An 18,044-nucleotide genomic window follows, 5' to 3' on the forward strand; every position below is an offset into this window, starting at 1 on the left:
TCTCAGCTCTGGGAATCTGAGTGAAACCATCCAGCACTTCCCTCCACACCCTATGTCTTATATTCTCTACATCATCCCCTCCGCCCCGACCCTTCCTTTAACGCAGAAAAAGTCTCTTCCTCAGACTTCTGGTCTCCTTCCACATAATCGCCAGGAGGAATTGTAAACTCTCATATTGTCTGGTCAAGAAGCTCCCTCCAAGGGCTAAAGTGCTTAATGGATAAAGATGCTTGCTGCCAACCATGACAACATAAGTTCGATCCCTGAGACCCACGTGGTGGAAGGCGAGGACCAAATTCTTCAAAGTTGACCTGTGACCCTTTACACGACTCCCTTCTGGTAAGTATAATAAAACACAGGGTTCTAAGCGGCCCTCCAAGCTCCTAGACAGCCATTCCTATGCGTTTCCCAGACAGCGCACTTTTTAAGAAAAAAAGGTTTTTGACTGGGTTTCCTCCTGGCTACAATAAACCTGCCATTTCTAAATTGTGGGAAATGTCTGAAAAGGGATATAAATTGTTTTTTCTTTTTTTGCATGCATTCATCATTGTATAGTTTCTTTCCCTCCTAACACTTTCCCAAAGTGTTTGTTCCTAACAATAAAGACAAAATCCAGTTGGCTCCTCTGATTCCCCAAGTTGACTCTTCTATTATCTCCCACAGGAAGCCGCGGCCCAGTGAGTCTGACGCGGAGAGAGAGCCTCAGGCCAGGCTTCTTGGTGGTCCTGGGCCACGAGGAAAGGGAGCCAGAGACTGTGGCTGCGCGGTGCCCGCGCCCAGGCCGTTCCCCGTCTCTCCCAGCCCTCCCATCCTCGCGCCCCTCCCTCCTCGCTCACGCCCCTCCGGGCGTCCTGTCCTCACCTCCGGCGCCACACGGGCCGGGCCGGCGCGCGCTCACACCTTCAGGCTTCGAAGACAGCCTGCGGGAAATCCTCCCGCCCCGCCGAGGTGAGGCCCCGCCCCCGGAGGCGTTCACCAATGAGAACGCCGCTCCTTGGCTCCGCCCCGCGGCCGCGGGAGGCCAAGGGCTTTTAACGGTTTTAAGGTTTTAACCGTCCTAACAGTTTTAGTGGGTCCAATCCAGCACCTGGCTAAACGGGTCACCTCACCTCACGAAGCGCCTTGAGCCACAGCTAGGCCCTGCGAGGCTGGACCCTCAGGCCCCGCGGCCCAGCTCCGACTCTGTCCTGAGGGAGGCAGGGGATCCCTGTGAGTTCGAGGCCAGCCTGGTCTCCAGAGCGAGTGCCAGGACAGCCTCCAAAGCTACACAGAGAGACCCTGCCTCAAAAAACCAAAAACCAACAAACAAAAACAACAAAAGTAAACCCAAGTAATAAAAATGATGGAACGATGATTACAGTAGTGCCCATAAGTCTCAAAGTGATTATGGTAGTAAAAGTCGGACACAGCCGGGTGTTGGTTGTGCACACCTTTAGTCCCAGCGCTCAGGAGGCAGAGGCAGGCAGATCTCTGTGACCTGTGAGTTCGAAATCAGCCTGGTCTCCAGAGCTACTTCCAGGACAGGCTCCAAAGCTACACAGAGAAGCCCTGTCTCAAAAAAAAAAAAAAGAAACCTGTCATGGCTCTGGTCTGACTCCCTGGCCCTCTCACACACACTGTGTAGTTCTATTTATATAAAATTATTTATATAAAACTTTTTAATCTTTAAACTGTAGACTATACATGATTTGGGAAGGAGGCTGTACCAAACAATGATCACAAAGAAGAATCATCCATTCGTTCACGACTTTTCTTTTATCTGGTCACTCAGAAATATGGTGTTATCAGCTATGATTGTTGTCGCTTGCCGCCTCACGTTATTTTTATCCATGTATTCACCATAGTCCACTTTCCCTTCCACAAATATGCGAGCCCCCTTTTTCACATACTGCTATGCCACGTCTCTGAGGCCTGGTCGAAACACTGATATTCCGTGCCATGTTGTGTTCTGACTCCCGCCCCCCATTTGGTATACTCCACTGTCTCCGGATCGCCACATCTCATTTGTCGCCAGAGAAAATACTGTGACTGGGTTTTTTTCCTTCCACCTGTCTCATGACAGGGTCCTGACCTACTCGCCCAAGTAACTGAACACGATTCTTAGATCTTTCAAGAACCAAACTGCTGGCCACTTCAGACTCATGTCTTACAAACTGATGAAACACCTGTAACACAGGTCTTCGGTTTTTCTTACGATCTATCTTTTTTAGATTTGTCCTGGTGCGCAGCGGGCCGACCGCGGCCCCGCTCCCGGCTCGCTTCCGGCGGGCAGAGCCCGCAGAGCTCGCGATAGGCGAGGGAAAACAGGAAGCCGATGGTGTCCGCCGTGGAAGTCATATAAAATGATTAAAATACAAATGTATCTATAGTGACAAAGCAATGGAGCCAATTGTGGTGTACACTTGTAATCCCAGCACTCTGGACGGAGGCAAGAGAATCCGAAGTTTAATGTCTTTTGGCTACAGAACAAGTTTGGGGCCAGACTGGGATACATGAGACCCTGTCTCAAAGAAAGCAAGCAGTCAGAAGTCAGGCATGGTGGTACATGCCTGAAATCGCAGCACTTGAGTAGGTAGGAAGGTCAATGCAAATTTGAAGCCACCTGGCCCATATAATGGGTTCTAGCTCATCCAGGACCACACAGTAAGATCCCATTTCAAAACACAAGCAAATGGCCTGGAGAGATAGCTCAGAGGTTAAGAACACTGACAGCTCTTCCAGAGGTCCTGAGTTCAATTCCCAGCAACCACATGGTGGCTCACAACCATCCGTAATGAGATCTGGTGCCCTCTTCTGGTGTGCAGATATTCATGGAAGCAGAATGTTGTATACATAATAAATAAAATCTTAAAAACAACAAAAAAAAACAGAGCTAGTTCCAGAACAGGCTCCAAAGCTACACAGGGAAACCCTGTCTTGAAAAACAAAGAAAAGAAAAAAGGAAGGAGAAGGAAGAAAGAGAAAGAAAGAGAGCAAGGGAGAAAGAAAGGAAAGGAAAACAAGACCAAAAAAAGGCACTTCTTGTCACACAAAATCTGGCATAAGTAGGTAGAGTTTGATTGTGAAGCAGTGATTTTTCCTAAGAGCAACCTTTTGACATTTCTTCTGACTTCATAGAATGCTTTCTAAATGTTTTATGTCCCTAGCAGTATTGTCACAGACGGTTTTTTGTTGTTTTGGTTTTGGTTTTCTGAGACAAGGTTTCTCTGTTTAACAGCCCCAGCTGTCCTGGAACTCACTATGTAGACCAGGCTGGCCTCGAACTCAGAGATAACCTGCTTTTGCCTCCTGAGAGCTGGGATTAAAGGCATGTTCCACTTCTGCCTGGCCTTGTCACAGAGTTTTAAAGATACAATATTTGCCTCTAAAGTGGTCTTTAATATTTCACTGTCTGCGAGTTCATCAGACTCTACTGTGGAGCACTGCATGTTTGTATAAAGACTCCCTCCCCCAGGCCCATAATGATGAGAGCTAGAGTTTTCTCATAAAGAAGAAACAGGGCAGCAAGCACAAGAAGGCAAGAGGCTGGGTCCACCTCAGCAGCAGCATTGTGCAGTCACAACCTCCCTTTGTTGCTAAGCAGCAAATAGCTGGCCTCTTGAGATTCTCTCCTCAGATGTAGCATCAAAGACAAGAGGAAAGTTTGCCTTTTTGCCTCCCTTCGTGGAAGGATGCGAGATGCTTTAATAGGCTCCTGGGTAAGAGTTAGTCTTTGTGAGTCATGAGGGTAAAGGGAGGTGTCACCCTGCATCTGCATCTGCATCCTGGTGGGCAGAAGCCTTGAGCTGCCCTCTCCTCCCCCTCCAGACCGCCACACCCCTGTAGTCTGCCTTGCTCCCTGCTCTCCTGCTCACCAGTGAGCCTCTTATTCCTCTAGCATCAGTTCTTCATTGGTCCTCCCAAGCTCCATCAAACCTTCAGGACTAACTGCTCTCTAATTTGGCAACATCAGGATATCAGTTTTTTAAATCTATTTCCTGGGCTCATCCCCCATGCCTGGAACATAGTGAATGCTGTTGAACTCAAAATATTGTTAAGCTAAACTGAGTAATGAGTGAGAGGGTGTCCACAAATAGTACAGGAACAGGTAGACAATTAAGGTGCAAATCTTCAGTGAAATGGAAGGAGATGTCAAGGAACCCACTGTTATGGCTGGAGGCCAGCTTGAGCTGGAGGCTCAAGCCAAGCCCCTCTGCTTAGGGTTATAATTATGGGGGATGTAGTTCTTCAAAAGGACTCAATACAAAAGGGCATGTTGGTGGCGCACGCCTTTAATCCCCGCACTCGGGAGGCAGAGGCAGGAGGATCTCTGTGAGTTTGAAGCCAGCCTGGTCTCCAGAACGAGTGCCAGGATACGCTCCAAAGCTACACAGAGAAACCCTGTCTGGAAAAACCAAAAACCAAAAACAAACAAAAAGGGCCGGGCCATAGAGTGTCCACCTAATGATATCAGCACAGAACAGCCCTTCCACAGGGACTTACGTTTTAAAAATGTATTTTTTGTTTTATGTGTATGAATGTTTTTTCTTCATGTATGTCTGTGTGCCTGGTGCCCAAGGAGGCCAGAAGATGGCATCAGATTCCGTGGGACTAGAAATGTAGATGGTTGTGAGCTGCCATGTGGGTTCTGGGGATCAAACTCAGGTCTTCTGGAAGAACAATCAGTATTGTTAATTGCTGAATTATCTCTTCAGCAATATATATATATATTCTACATGCATATAGATGCATTTGGTCATTTAATCCCCCTTTCTCTTTCTCATCCTATTGACTACCCTGAACCCCTTCTGTTTCCAACATGGCATCTCCTACTTTCTTTATCTTTTTTTCTTTTTTGAGACAGTCTTCCACTGTAGCTTGGGCTGGCCCTGCCCTTGCTATGTAACTCAGTATAGCCCTGAATTCACATTCTCCTCCCACCTCAGTTCTCCCCACTGCTTAAATTACAGGTATGAGCCAGCATGCCTGGCTAACAAGAGCTTAGTTCTGGTTTTCTGTCAGTACCTTCCTCTGACTTATATCTGGAGGTTCGCTATTGGTTATATCTTCTGTTGGGAAAGTTTATGTCTTGCTTGAGTGCCCCATGTTCAGGGGTACTCATTTTTGCCCCAGAATAACAGAATGTATGGTAAATGAGTGTTCACAACCTTGCCAATAGGTTCAAAAGAAATATCTGTTGGATTCTTGGTTCTCAGGGACCCTTTACCCATTATTAATATTGTAGGGAGAGAAACAAGGGGGACTTACTCTCAGATCTAAAGGAAGCAGCACCCTACTCAACAGTAGCTTTGCCTACAGAAGTATGTTCTTACTAGATGATGTCCTTTGCATTCCATATACACATAGCCTGCATAGATCCACATATTGAAGCCACTTGTCCCAATGAAAGATGGGAACAACTCCGTGCTGGCCCCAAACCAGGAGTGTTTTTTCTCTTCAAATTCTCTTGTCAGAAACGTTCTTGGAACCCAGGGTAAGGATTTAAGTGGGCTTGACCATATTTTTCCCTCCTTTGTTGTAGTACAACAGTGGCTTCTACGGGCACTATCGAGGCCAAGTCAAGAGCGAGAGTGCGGGAGAATATCGCCTTGCAGCCAAGCCCCCTCCCCCAGCAGTGTTCCTGCAGAGATGTGAGGTAAGAAGCACCCCAGCACCCCGAGGGCAGTGGGAAGGAAAGGGTTCTTCCTGCCTCTATGAGATCCCAAGCACCATCTCAGCCCTTGCAGAGACAGACCGACAAGACAGGCACCTGGGAACAGCCTATCCCTGGGATAGCACAAGGTCTGGAACCTTGTCCTTGAGATCAGATCGCTACCAAAAGGGTAGAGAAGAGCAGGTACCAAAGTGAGCAGTTTTGTTTATGAATCCTTCGGGATGGGAGAAGGCTCTAAGTCAAGGTAGAGTGGGTGGCAATGGGGAATAGAGCCTACAAAACTGAGGAAGCAATCCTTGAATTTTACTGAACTTCCCTTAACTTCAGATTCTTTGAGGCCACAAAAATCCACAACTAGCCTCCCAGTCCTAGGACTTGGGCATGAGTAGGAAGCCTCCTTTTAGTTGGCAGGTGGTGGCTGGTACCAGCCCACGTACCTGGCTAGGGAGGATTGGGAAGGACAGGAGCATAGGTGGCTTAGAATAGCAGAAACAGGATTCAAGAGCATAGGAGGAGCATGCAGGGCCAGCCCTCCACCGTTTTCACACTCGTAGACAAGGAGGTGTGTACACACCAGTCAGACTCACAGCATTGAAAAGCACAGCCAAAATAGGAAAACTCGGGAGTATTTGTGTACAAAAGCAGCAGCTATGGAGGCCTCGGTAAAAGATGGTCTCACAAGATTTTGTTTAGAGGATAAGATTCGAAACAAGGTCTCATTCTGTAGCCCAGGCTGGCCTAACTCATCAGGTATCTCAGGCCAGCCTTGAACACACAAGAACCATCCTGTTCCACCTGTTCAAGTTCTCTGATTACACCCAAGAGCCATCACATCCACCTGTGTCACAGCCAAGTGTCTGGGGTTGCTTGTATATGTCTGTAATCTTAGCTACACAGCAAGATTCTGTGTCAAATACACAGGCTGGGGATGTGGCACAGTTGGTAGCATGCCTGACTATGGAGCTTGAAGCCATGGATTTGATCCAGAGCATTGAATAAACAAGGCACATGCCTATAATCCCAGCATACGGGAATATCATATATTCAAAGTTTTCCACAACTTTACAGTGTGTTTGAGTCCAGCTTAGGGTGTGTGAGACTCTGTCTCAAAACAAAACCGAGCAAGCAAATAAACAAAAAGCTGGCAAACGGCCTTTACTGTTACCCCAGAAGAGCCCAAAGGGATGGGGCAGCTAGAATCCAGAAGAGAAGGATAGGTGTGCAGTGAGGAGCCCGGAAAGAATCAACGCTCCTGAGAACAGAAGGGGGTAAGAAACATCCCCCATTTTCCTTGTCTCCTCCCAGGGCTTCAAAGTGGCCATGTACAGACTAGTCTGCTCCTAATCCAGGGCAGGGAGGAGGGAAGCCCAGAGAAACACACTCCACCCACTATAGCTTCTTGTTCACCAGTCTTTTGCCAGGTCCTCTAAGATTTGCCATCTGCTTCTTCAGAAGCTGTTTTCTCAGGCCGACAGCAGGGTCTTAGAGGCTGCTGTATCTCTTCACATTCTTAGCATCTCCAGCTGGAAGGACTTACTGGCAATGCTTACAAAACCAGGCCCAAAATGCAGCTTCAGATTGCCCATCAGCACCCTCGTTCCTTTTGAAAGAGTGATGAAGCCGGGTGTGGTGGCATACACCTGCTGTCCCATCACTTGGAAGGTGAAGTCAGGAAGGTCAAGAGTTCAAAGACAGCCTTGCTACATAATGAGTCCAAGGTCATTTTGTCCTAAACCAAAGAGAGAGAAGGGAAAACTGAGAGCTAGTGGTACAGAGGCAGAAACAATCCAGAACCTTGCTGCTGGACTTTTACAATATCCCTCAGGCAGCTCTCATCCCAGAGAGCAAACATTCTCTTGATTTGTTAAACCCATCCCTCAAGAACAGACAGATAGGAGACTTGTTTTGGCTGATGATCCATTTGAAGACTTGAGGCATTTTCTGGCATTATCAAATACCCAAACAGCTTGATCTGTATGTATTGCCTTGGGTTGAATAAATGTCAAGTCTCATGGCTCTTCCTCAGTCTAAGCCTATTTTAATTAATAGGACTGCCCTGGGAAGGTGCATATTTTACTCCCATTGGCTGATTGCAACTAGTGTTGTTTGTTTAAAAGCCTTCCCGAGATGTGGCAACCCTTTTCTCCAGCTTAGAGCAGGTGAAAATGTCATCTATGACATCTGGGTATGGGGAAAATTCTGTTTTTTCTTCTGTTGTTTTCCTTCGAAACCAGATGGATTTATTCTAGTCTTTACCTGCCTGGCCCTTGGGAACTGTAATATCAGTCCTGTTTGTTCCCAGAGTCAGACAAGAAGAGTCACACGTGGATGGAGCAGGTCCTTTGGCTGCAGAGCTGTGTCCCTGCTGCACCCTTTGTCTACACCCAACTCAGAGGTTCCTCCCTGAGAACTCGGCTGACTTGACACTGTCAGCTTCTCCAGGACACTTAGCTCTCTCACACGAGAACACTGCCTCTTCCCAGCAAAACCTGTCTTCCTCCCCAAGGCCTCTTAATTAAGAATCATGTCTCTAGTCCCACCTGCTCAGATACCATGGGCACCTCAATAAGAGAGAAACCTAAATGGTTAAAGAGACAAGAAATGCATCTGATACTTCTTCTGAAGGAGAAGAATACCCAGAACTGCCTGGGTGGAGAGGAAATGACTCTTGCTCACCAGGCTCTTATAGTTGTGAGAGAGCAAAACTGGAATCAGTGGGAGTCAATAAATTATCCTGCCACTGTAGGAATAATGAGTTTCCAGTCAGAGCTGTCTCTAACAACAGCAATGTTCATTCTAGGCTGTGTATGACTCTGCCAATGAGAATAGAGATGGGAGAAACCTAGAGGTCAGTTGGAACTTGTCCTAGGCATCCAGATGTGTGTGTGTGTGTGTGTGTGTGTGTGTGTGTGTGTGTGTGTGTGTGTGTGTGTGTTGTTTCTCAGGACAGCTATCTACCTTGAGACAGGGCTTTCTCTGGGACTTGTGGTTTGCTAATTCAACTAACTCTGAATATACTCCATCATTTATCCTATGCTGGTGAGTTCAAAGTTTTATAGCCGATTTACTTTCTATAAAAATAAGGAAAACTGGGCCAGGCAGTGGTGGCACGCGCCTTTGATCCCAGCACTCGGGAGGCAGAGGCAGACAGATCTCTGTGAGTTCGAGACCACCTGGTCTACAGAGTGAGTTCCAGAACAGCCTCCAAAGCCATAGAGAAATCCTGTCTCAAAAAACATAAATAAATAAATAAGCAAAACTGTAACTATAACTATTTAATCTTCAACCCCATCAGAGACCCAGGAAGGATATAATATTGCCTAATTAAACAAGAAGTGCAGAGCAAGCAACTTCTAAAACAAAGAAAAACAACAGAGGCATCTGGCTGCTGCCTGGACAATCACCCAAGGTTCCTCTGCAAAATTGGGGCATCCATCTTCAGTCCCCAGGCTTAGAGTATCTGACAGACTTTTCTGTGAAGCAGGAATTTCAAAGGACTTTCCTAACTTGTCTTAGCAAAGTTCAGTAGTGGCTTTCTTTTGCGTCCTGCTTGTACAGTTTAGACAGCATTCTGCCAGCAGTGGAGGCAAAGGCAGTTTCTTGCTACAATGAAAGCAAAACTTTTAAGTAGATTGGTGCTGCCAGGAGCAGACCCATCTCACTGTCATGAAAAGCCTTATGTTATTAAAACACCTTGGATGCCATACTGTGTAGCTCTCTGAAGTGTTTGAAGACCATCTATCTATCTAAAATATATCTCTATTTGACCTTGAAAACTTACCTAACATGACTACAAGTTTGCCATAGATGACTTGCCACTAACCCGTATTTCTTTATTAGCCTAAATTGTTTTCAAGGACCAAAACTTTACAATACATTTTTAAAATGGGCTGCATAGGTACAATACCTTAAACAATAGTAGAAATATATATACAGTATAACAAAATAACCTTAAGTTTGTATCAATATCCAAAAATCCATACCAATGTAAAATATTTTAGACTAGTGGTTGTTCAACAGTAGACTTAAGGGGGCTGGAGAGATGGCTCTTGAGGAGGACCCAGGTTCAATTCCCAGCACCCACATGGCAGTTCACATGTGCCTGTAACTCCAAGATTTAATACCCCCACATAGACATACATGCAGGCAAAACACCAATGCAAATAAAAATAAATAAGTAATTTTTTAAATAGACTTAACAATCTACTCTTTTATTACATAATTTCTATACTATACCCCCCCATTTTTCCCTTCAGAAAGAAATCCCTAAATAGAATCTTCTGTTCAACTTTTTTCCTGACTATGGCCAGTAATAATTTGTGGCCAACCCTCCTAAGTGATGACAAATATCCATAACCCACCAAATGACCAAAAACCACCCATCACCTCTTGGGAATGTGGGCATCGTGTTCTCTAGGCTGTTTCCTGTTGGGGGGGTGGCAACAGCATCCTTAGGGGACCCTGAAAAAATTGGGATAATGGTCAAGTCCTGGGAGAGCTGGTTGTATTATTTTTTGTTTAGTCTCTGATGGGAAAGTGTAAGGCTTATCAGAAGTCTTAGCTGGATAGTGTGTGAGGCTGAACCATCTCAGTTAGCAGCTTTGAAGTTGTTCTGGTTGCAGAATTTTTGAGGAAACTGCAACAGAGGCATTCTGAGAGGCTGTATCACCTGGGCCACTTTATTAGTGTCTGGTCCTTAAAAAAAAAATTTTTTTTTTTTAGGTTTTTCGAGACAGGGTTTCTGTGTAGCTTTGGATATCCTGGCACTTGCTCTGTAGACCAGGCTGGCCTCAAACTCACAGAGATTCCCCTGCCTCTGCCTCCCGAGTGCTGGGATTAAAGGAGTGTGCCACCAACACCCAGAGGAAAGCATAAACTTTTTAAAAAAGATTTATCTATTATGTATACAGTGTTCTGCCTGCACATATGCCTGCAGGCCAGAAGAGGGCACCAGATCTCATTACAGAGGTTGTGAGCCACTATGTGGTTGCTGGGAATTGAACTCAGGACCTCAATCTCCCAAAGAGCAGTCAGTGCTCTTAATCGCTGAGCCATCTCTCCAGCCCAAAAACATAAACTTTTAAAGGTAGCATGTATATCTGCATTAACACAAGTATGGACTGTGCAGTGTGCACAAGTCAGTTAAAGATGATTTTTCTGTTTTCTGTTTGAGCAGGTAAAAAGCATCTGTCAACTTTATAAATTCATTTGGACTGTCTAACCAAACCTCTACCCATCCTATGAAAGGTGGCATGTAATGATAATTCATGAGGACTCTGTAGCCTTAAGATTATCATGTCTAATTCAGTCTCAGAGCTGCTCCCAGGTAGAAGAATCGGCATACACGTCACCTGTCCTGTAGTCTGTATTGGTTTTTTTCCTCATGTGTCTGTAGCCAAGATTTTCAGGAGGTCTCCCCCAATCAAATTCGATCATCATTAATTTTGAAGAGAACTATATTTTTTTTTTCCTGTGGAAACAGAAGCACAACCTCTTTCCCAACGCACATGTTTCCCTACTTCCATTTTGAAGTATCTAGGCTGATTTAATTCAGCAGTCCCTTTCATAACACAGTGTCTCTCAGCAGATTCTATTTGCTTATCAGCATTCAAAAAATTCAAAGTCAATAAAGTACATTACAGGATCCAGATGCCCCATGTAACTTCCCTTCTTTATGTGGCCTATTCTTTTTATAGTACTTTGCTCTCTCTTTAGAGACTATTTAAACTATTTTTTCTCTACTTAAACTATTTTTTTCTATGACTATTTATACCCATTTTTTACTGTATCTGTTTAAAGGTTTTCTTGGTCTGGACCACTCAACTGTGTACCTGCAGCCTTCTCTGACCATGTGAGCCAAGCCTTAAACCTGCTGCTGGGCTCTGCACATGGTGCTGGCTGCCTCAAATCTGCAGGCAGTGGCCTGGAACCCTTTCTCTGTATGTTGAGGCCTGCCTGAGAGACTGCAGGACTAGGAAGCCATGTCTGGCTCCATGTTTGTATGTTTGAAACTTTTTTAAAAACGCTTTCTCAGGTCCTATATGGAAATACAGGCTCCCACGTTGGATACCATATATAATGAGTCTTTTTTTGTCCTGCCAGCCAGTTCCCAAACACTGACACAGAGACATCTTATTAATTATGAAAACTTGGCCTATAGCTTAGGCTTGTTCCTAACCAGATCTTACAGCTTAAATTAACGAATTTATACTAGTCTACGTTCTGTCCCATGGCGTTACCTCTCCTCCATCTTGCATCTCCTGCTTTCTCATGTCGCCTGGCAGGTCCTGCATGCCTCTATTCCTCCTCCTCCTCTCTCTCTCTTCCCTGAAATCCTGCCTATACCGCTTGCCTAGCTATTTGCCATTCATCCTTTTATTATAACAACACAACAATACATCTTCACACAGCTCACAATATTCCACAACATTCCACTTTGTATACATGTGAGAAGAACCACAGGACTTCATGCATGATGGACACACACTACTAACAGAACTACATGCCTAGTTCAACCTTGAGCTTCTGGTCCAACAGCCTCCATTTCTTTGTTTTGGGGTTACCGGGGTGCACAACAATGCCTGTTTACACTTATTTATTTACTTGCTTCACACATGTGCATACCTTTCATCTTACAGGTCTTAGTTTTTTTCATTGAAATGATTAAACATTAACAAATGTAAGATGAGAGCCTGTAGGTTTAAGATGTCTTTATTCAGATAAATACCAGCCAAACGCAAGCCAGAGTGTGCCCAGGGCAGCCAAGCAGCAGGGCCAGAGAGAAGGGGCCTCCCATGTGCTCTCAGCCCCTTAAGAGACCATCCAGCATCATCCTGACCTCACCTTGCCCACGCCTTGATAGGCGTGGTCAGGCACACCTGTAGCCAGCCTCTAGCAGGCGTGGCTTACTGTCCCCTACACAAATGCTTAGAAGAAATACTAGAGAACTCTTCTGCATTTTGTCAGTTTTCTCTTAACTGCAACATTTTACAAAGCTGTAATTGACATGATTTTAATTTACTAATTTTATAAATTGCCACGGATGTACTCGTATTGGTGTCTGTGTACTAAGATCTATAGGACGCTATCCAGTGCAGGTTCACATAGCCACCAGCAAAGTCAACTTTCTGGCCAACATCTCCAAGAACCTTGGTGCTGGTCTCCTGTGCCTCCCTCTCCAGTTCCTACTAACCTGCCTTTACTTCTTTTGATTTGGGTTTTTGTTGTTGTTGTTTTGTTTCTCCAGACAGGGTTTCTCTATGTAGCCTTGGCTGTCCTGGAACTCACTCCATAAACTAGGGTGGCCTTAAACTCGCAGATAATCTGCCTGCTGCTGCCTTTTGAGTGCTGGGATTAAAGGTGTGTGCCACCACTCGCAGCTGCCTTCACTTCTAAAATTCTGTCACTTGAAAATGTTGGGCCAAGTGTGCTGATTAACACTTAGAATTCTGATACTAAGAAAACAGAAGGCAGGAAGCCTTTGAATTGCAGACCAGCTAGGCCTACACTGGTAGACTTTGTCTCAAAAAAAAAAAAATTAGCCAGGCATTGTGGCCCACCTCTATGATCCCAGCACTTGTGAGGATGAGGTAGGAAGATGGCTACAAGTTTGAGGCTACCTAAGCCACACAGTGAGCCCAGGACAGTCTGGGCTGCACTGTGAAATCCTGTCTCGACCAATCAGTGACTTAAAGGGAAAACCTGCCATGGAAGTGTCATAATCCAGTATGCAACCTTGGAGGTTGGTTTTCTGGCTCAGTGTAATTTCCTGGAGAGTCATCCAAGTAGTTGTGGCTATAAATAGCTATTTTTTTTTCATTACTAAGTAGCGTTCTATGTTTTGTATGTATTGGATTGTTTGAGCATTCGCTTTATTAAAGGGTATCTAAGCTGATTCCAATTTTGGTTCTTATAAATAAAGCTGCTATGAACATTTGTGCAAATCCTAGAGTGAACATAAGTTTTCTTTGCTCTGGGATAAATGCCCAGAAGCTCAGTTGCTAGATCATATGGTAGTTGCATGTTTGGTTTTTAAAAGAAACTGTCAAGCTGTTTTCCATCGTAGCCTTGCCATTTTACATTCCCACAGTCAGTGCATGAATGGTCCAATTTCCCTGCTTTTTCACTAACACTTGGCATTGCCTCTATTTTTAGTTTTAGCCAGTCTGATACATGGGTAATAAGATTTCACTGTGATTTTGATCTGCATTTCTCCAGTGTTTAATGATATTAAGCATCTTTTCATGTTATTTGTCATCTGAATATTCATTTTTTTGTGAAACATCTTTGCTATTTGTCCATTTCTTATTGGGTTGTTTGTTATTTTACTATTGCAATGGTATCATTATTTATTCTAGATTCTAGTCTTTGCTGAATTTGTGGTTTGCAAGTATATTTTCCCCCAGTCTGTAGCTTGCTTTTCATCCTCCTCTTATGGATTTTCATAGGAAAAATCTTTTGGGATACAGGGACTCCCTGTGTAGCCCAGACTGGCAGTGAACCGATGACAAACCTCCCACCTCAACCTCCTAACTGCTGGAATTAGAACCATGGCAGTCATGCCTGGCACCTTTTTAAAAAAGATTTGTTTATTTTATGTGTGTACGTGTGTGCCTGAATTATTTTATGTGCACATAGTGTGTACAGGTTCTAGAAGAGGCCAAAGGGTGTTCTTCCCTGGACCTGGAATTACAGGTGGTTGTGAGCCACCTCATAAGGATGTGGCAGCTGAACCCGAATTCTCTACAAGAGCAGAAAGGACACTTAACTGCTGAGACAGCTCTGTAGTCCCCAAGAACAGAAATATTTCAAGTCTGATAAGGTCTAGTTGGTTGGTTAGTTGGTTGGTTGGTTGGTTGGTTGGTTTTGGTTTTTCAAGACAGGGTTTCTCTGTGCCTGGCTGTCTTGGAACTTACACTATAGACCAGGCTGGCTTCAAACTCAGAGATCCACCTGCCTCTGCCTCCCAAGTTTTGGGATTAAAGGCGTGTGCCACCACCTCCCAAATGCTGGGATTACAGTGTGGCTCAGACCTGGCTCACTTTCTCTTTTGGCTTTGATTAGGTGCCGAGTCTAAACCCTTTGCCTGCTCTAGATTCTGAAGAGTTTCTCCTAATTTTTTTCTTGTAAATAGCCTTGTTTTTTGGTTGGTCAATTATTAGTTGATTTTAATGCGCGCATGTGCACGTGCTGCAAATGTGCGGAACCCAGGGCCTTAAACATGCAAACCCCACTCTCTACCGCTGAACTAAACCCCCAGTTCCAAGAGCTCTGGGAGTTTAGTGTCGATTGTGTCACCTTCTTTATGAGAAACACCGGCCGATTTCCTGTCTTCATTGAGTTGTCATGCTGTTTGAAGATTGCTTCCAGATACATAATAGCTAAGGTACGAAGTACCAAAAGGGTAGACAGAGTGTTATACCACAGACTTTATTTTAACAGAATCATCAATCTTTGATGGAGTTAGTTTTGTTTGGTTTTTCGAGATGAAATTAGCTGCCCCCCCCTTCTTCTCTTCCTTTTTCTGGTTCTGGGGATACAAATTCAGAGTCTAAAACCAGCTGGGCTAGCACTCTACCACTGAGACATCCCAAATTTTGCATTTTACCTGAGTTTGTTGCCAGCTATTGCTAATACCACCACCCCATCCATGCAGATCTGGCCAGATCAGGTCTAAGAGGAAATCACTGGTATGTTTAGAGAGAAGACTAGGATGGTAGAAGTAAAGTCAGAGGGAAGGGTCTGTGTCATATGGCTCTCATGAACCACCATTATGATTTTGATTGTTACAAACATGAAAACTTTTTGCAGATTTTTGGCAAACAAGATATGACCTGGTTAATGTAATTAAGGAATTTCTGGCTACTGAGAAGACAACAGACTGGGAGTGGGGATCTCGACAGCATGGGCATAGGTGGAAAGCTCTTGCAATACTTCAGACAAGAGGTGACAGTAGTTTTGACCAGGATTTACCAGGTGCAGCCTTCCAGCATCTGGGAGGCTGAAGCAGAGGATCTTCAAGTCCAACCTGGCATATGTAGTGAATTCCAATTCAGCTTGGGCTACCCTAACAAGACTGTGTTCAAAACAACAAACAGGGGATGGAAAGTGGCTCGGTGGTTAAGAGCACCGGTTGCTCTTCCAGAGGTCCTGAGTTCAATTCCCAGCACCCACATGGTGGCTCAAGGACATCCGTGATAGATGATGCCCTCTGCTAGTGTGCAGTTACACATGCTGAGCACTCATACATAAAATATAAATAAATAAAAATTTTAAAAATTGACAACAACAAACAAGAATTCAAAGACTGAAATATTTGGATCTAGCTGTCAGGTGCCAAGGTCTGAGCTGTAGGCAAAATGTAGGGTTCTGTGGTGATTCATACATACGTCAGGGATGTGTTTGGAGATGCCTGCCATGCCTTGACATGAAGATGTGGAGTAGGCAAGTTGGCCATTGAGCCTGGGATCCAGCAGACACCCTCAAATGGAGAAAGACCTTCATTTCCAGATGCCATTTAGGGCTCAGAGCATGGCTATGCTGTTAGGGAGAAGACTGAAGCCTAATCCTCCGTAATTTAGATTTAAAGCCCTCCACTGATGACAGATGTCCGGACTGACATCCCAGTGGTCCTAAAGCTTCTATGTAGGGCAAGGTCAGGACAGGAGACACACCAGGAGTGAGGTATTGCTTTCATTCCTCTCCACCCTTTCCGGGTGTTAGCCCTTCAGCAATTTAGAAGTGGCTCCTGCAGCTTCCCCAGTTATGGGCCCTGAGGCGGTATGCAGGAGCAGATAAGTACTGGCCCCACTTACCTTCCTTCTCATCTCTTTCAAGGAGCCAGTAAGACAACACTTCTTCTCCAAGCACGACAACCGAACTTCCTTCGACAAAGTGAGTGCTGGAAAGAGGAAGGGGGAGGAGCCCCTGGCTGGAGGGAAGACATAAAACCTTTAGGGGGGGAGCAAAGGTTTCTTATATTTTTGGATGTGAGCCTAGCTTTTAACGGCTGAGCCATCCCTCCACCTCACAAAGGTTTCTTAAATAGTCAGAGGAGCATCTATTTTCCCTAACCTTTCCCGCTGCTAAATAGCCCATCCCCCAGACAAAGGCAATTCTGCCTTGGTTTTCTTGGCTAGTTTGCCCAAGAGTGTACAAATATCCCCGGGGGCCACTCGGAGGTTCATGCTAAAATGGGTGACATTACTGAGACTGCAGGGTACAGGCTAGGGAGGCCAGGCACAATTCCAGTGTCACCATCCTGGGATTAGATGGGGCCCAAGCAAACCCTGGATGCCAAGACTGTGGGCCAAGGGCCCGTACCGTTGAGGAGGGCCCCTACTGGCTGCTGCAGGGAATTGGAAGACGCAAAGACCTGGAGCGCCTGTGGAAAAGACACACCTTCCTGCGCTGGGCACCCTGCGAGCTGGAATTGAGCCAGCAGCCGCCACTGGAATCTTCCTACCAGACTGATTTCGGGTCAGGCTCAGGACTCAGCAGGCTCCCCCAGCGCCTTGTTCACTTTATGCAGATCCAGCCTCCCTATGTCAGCACCACCTACCAGCACAACTTCTGCCACCCATCCCGGGGCGGCCACTGTGGTAGCGCCAAGGTAAGGCCCCAAGAGCCAGCCACTGAAATCCGGCCTGACCGCCCTGGGATCCCGAGACCCAAGTTACTGCAGCACTATCTTCACGATGGAGTTTCTGAGTGTTTAAACTGGTCCCAAGCATTAAACAGGTTATGCTGACATAACCTATCTGTATTGACAGCCCAAGATGTCTCAGGGGCCTGTGATCAGCAGCTCACTACCAGGTTCTGGGTCTGGCTCCCATGGCATTTGAGCCAATGTTTGTGTACTGGGCTGGGGAGAAGTGGTCCAGGGAGCCCTGCCACTAAGTGAAAAAGGACAGGGCCTGCCACAGACTCAGAATCCAGGGTGGTGACCTCGACCATGGGTGCATTCTAGGGCCCCAAGTGCTTCTCAATAACTGTAGCCTCTTGCACTCAGTGTAGCCACAGGAACACAGAACCTGAGGGCCCTCCTAGAGAGCAGCCAAGGCTGAGGGAGGGAGCTTCAAGGGCTGGCAGCTCCCTCCAGGAGTCAGGTGCCTTGAAGGGTTTGACAGTTCAGTCCTGTCTCAGAGATGCCTCCCACAAGGAGACTGCCCCAACCACCACACCACTGAGCCACTGCTCCCTTGGTGGTTGTGCAGAACCTTTGAGGAGACACTGTGTGACTTGGATCTGAGGTCATCCTAACCTTGTGAAATTATATTGTTTTTGGAAGGTCTTCTCTGGTCATCCTACCAAGTCTCCTGACACTCAGGTAACTTTATGTTACCAAAGACAAAGCCAAGGCTTAGGCAAAGTCACTTTAGTGACCCAGATC

The 18,044-nt window shown here is 45.7% G+C and overlaps 1 protein-coding gene and 1 pseudogene across 1 annotated transcript; one reads left to right on the top strand and one right to left on the bottom strand.

Moving 5' to 3' along the window:
* Positions 1-1,741: 1,741 nt before the first annotated feature.
* On the bottom strand, positions 1,742-3,549 carry LOC100772053 (annotated as a pseudogene).
* A 122-nt stretch (positions 3,550-3,671) lies between these two features.
* On the top strand, positions 3,672-17,402 carry CUNH3orf84 (chromosome unknown C3orf84 homolog). The gene is made up of 4 exons (XM_027414249.1): positions 3,672-3,698; positions 5,522-5,635; positions 16,490-16,546; positions 16,986-17,402. Exons 1-4 carry the CDS (start codon positions 3,672-3,674, stop codon positions 17,400-17,402), a joined length of 615 nt encoding a protein of 204 aa, XP_027270050.1.
* The last annotated feature ends 642 nt before the right edge of the window (positions 17,403-18,044 follow it).

This window comes from Cricetulus griseus, chromosome 4, assembly GCF_003668045.3.
Source record: "Cricetulus griseus strain 17A/GY chromosome 4, alternate assembly CriGri-PICRH-1.0, whole genome shotgun sequence".
Lineage (NCBI taxonomy): Eukaryota > Metazoa > Chordata > Mammalia > Rodentia > Cricetidae > Cricetulus > Cricetulus griseus.

What these genes read in the sequence shown, in the direction of transcription:
- CUNH3orf84 (XM_027414249.1), top strand. Translation starts at nt 3,672, where the DNA reads ATGCGAGATGCTTTAATAGGCTCCTGG. An exon ending in TGTTCCTGCAGAGATGTGAG is followed by an intron (nt 5,636 to 16,489) that starts GTAAGAAGCACC and finishes ATCTCTTTCAAG; the next exon opens with GAGCCAGTAAGACAACACTT. An exon ending in ACCGAACTTCCTTCGACAAA is followed by an intron (nt 16,547 to 16,985) that starts GTGAGTGCTGGA and finishes ACCGTTGAGGAG; the next exon opens with GGCCCCTACTGGCTGCTGCA.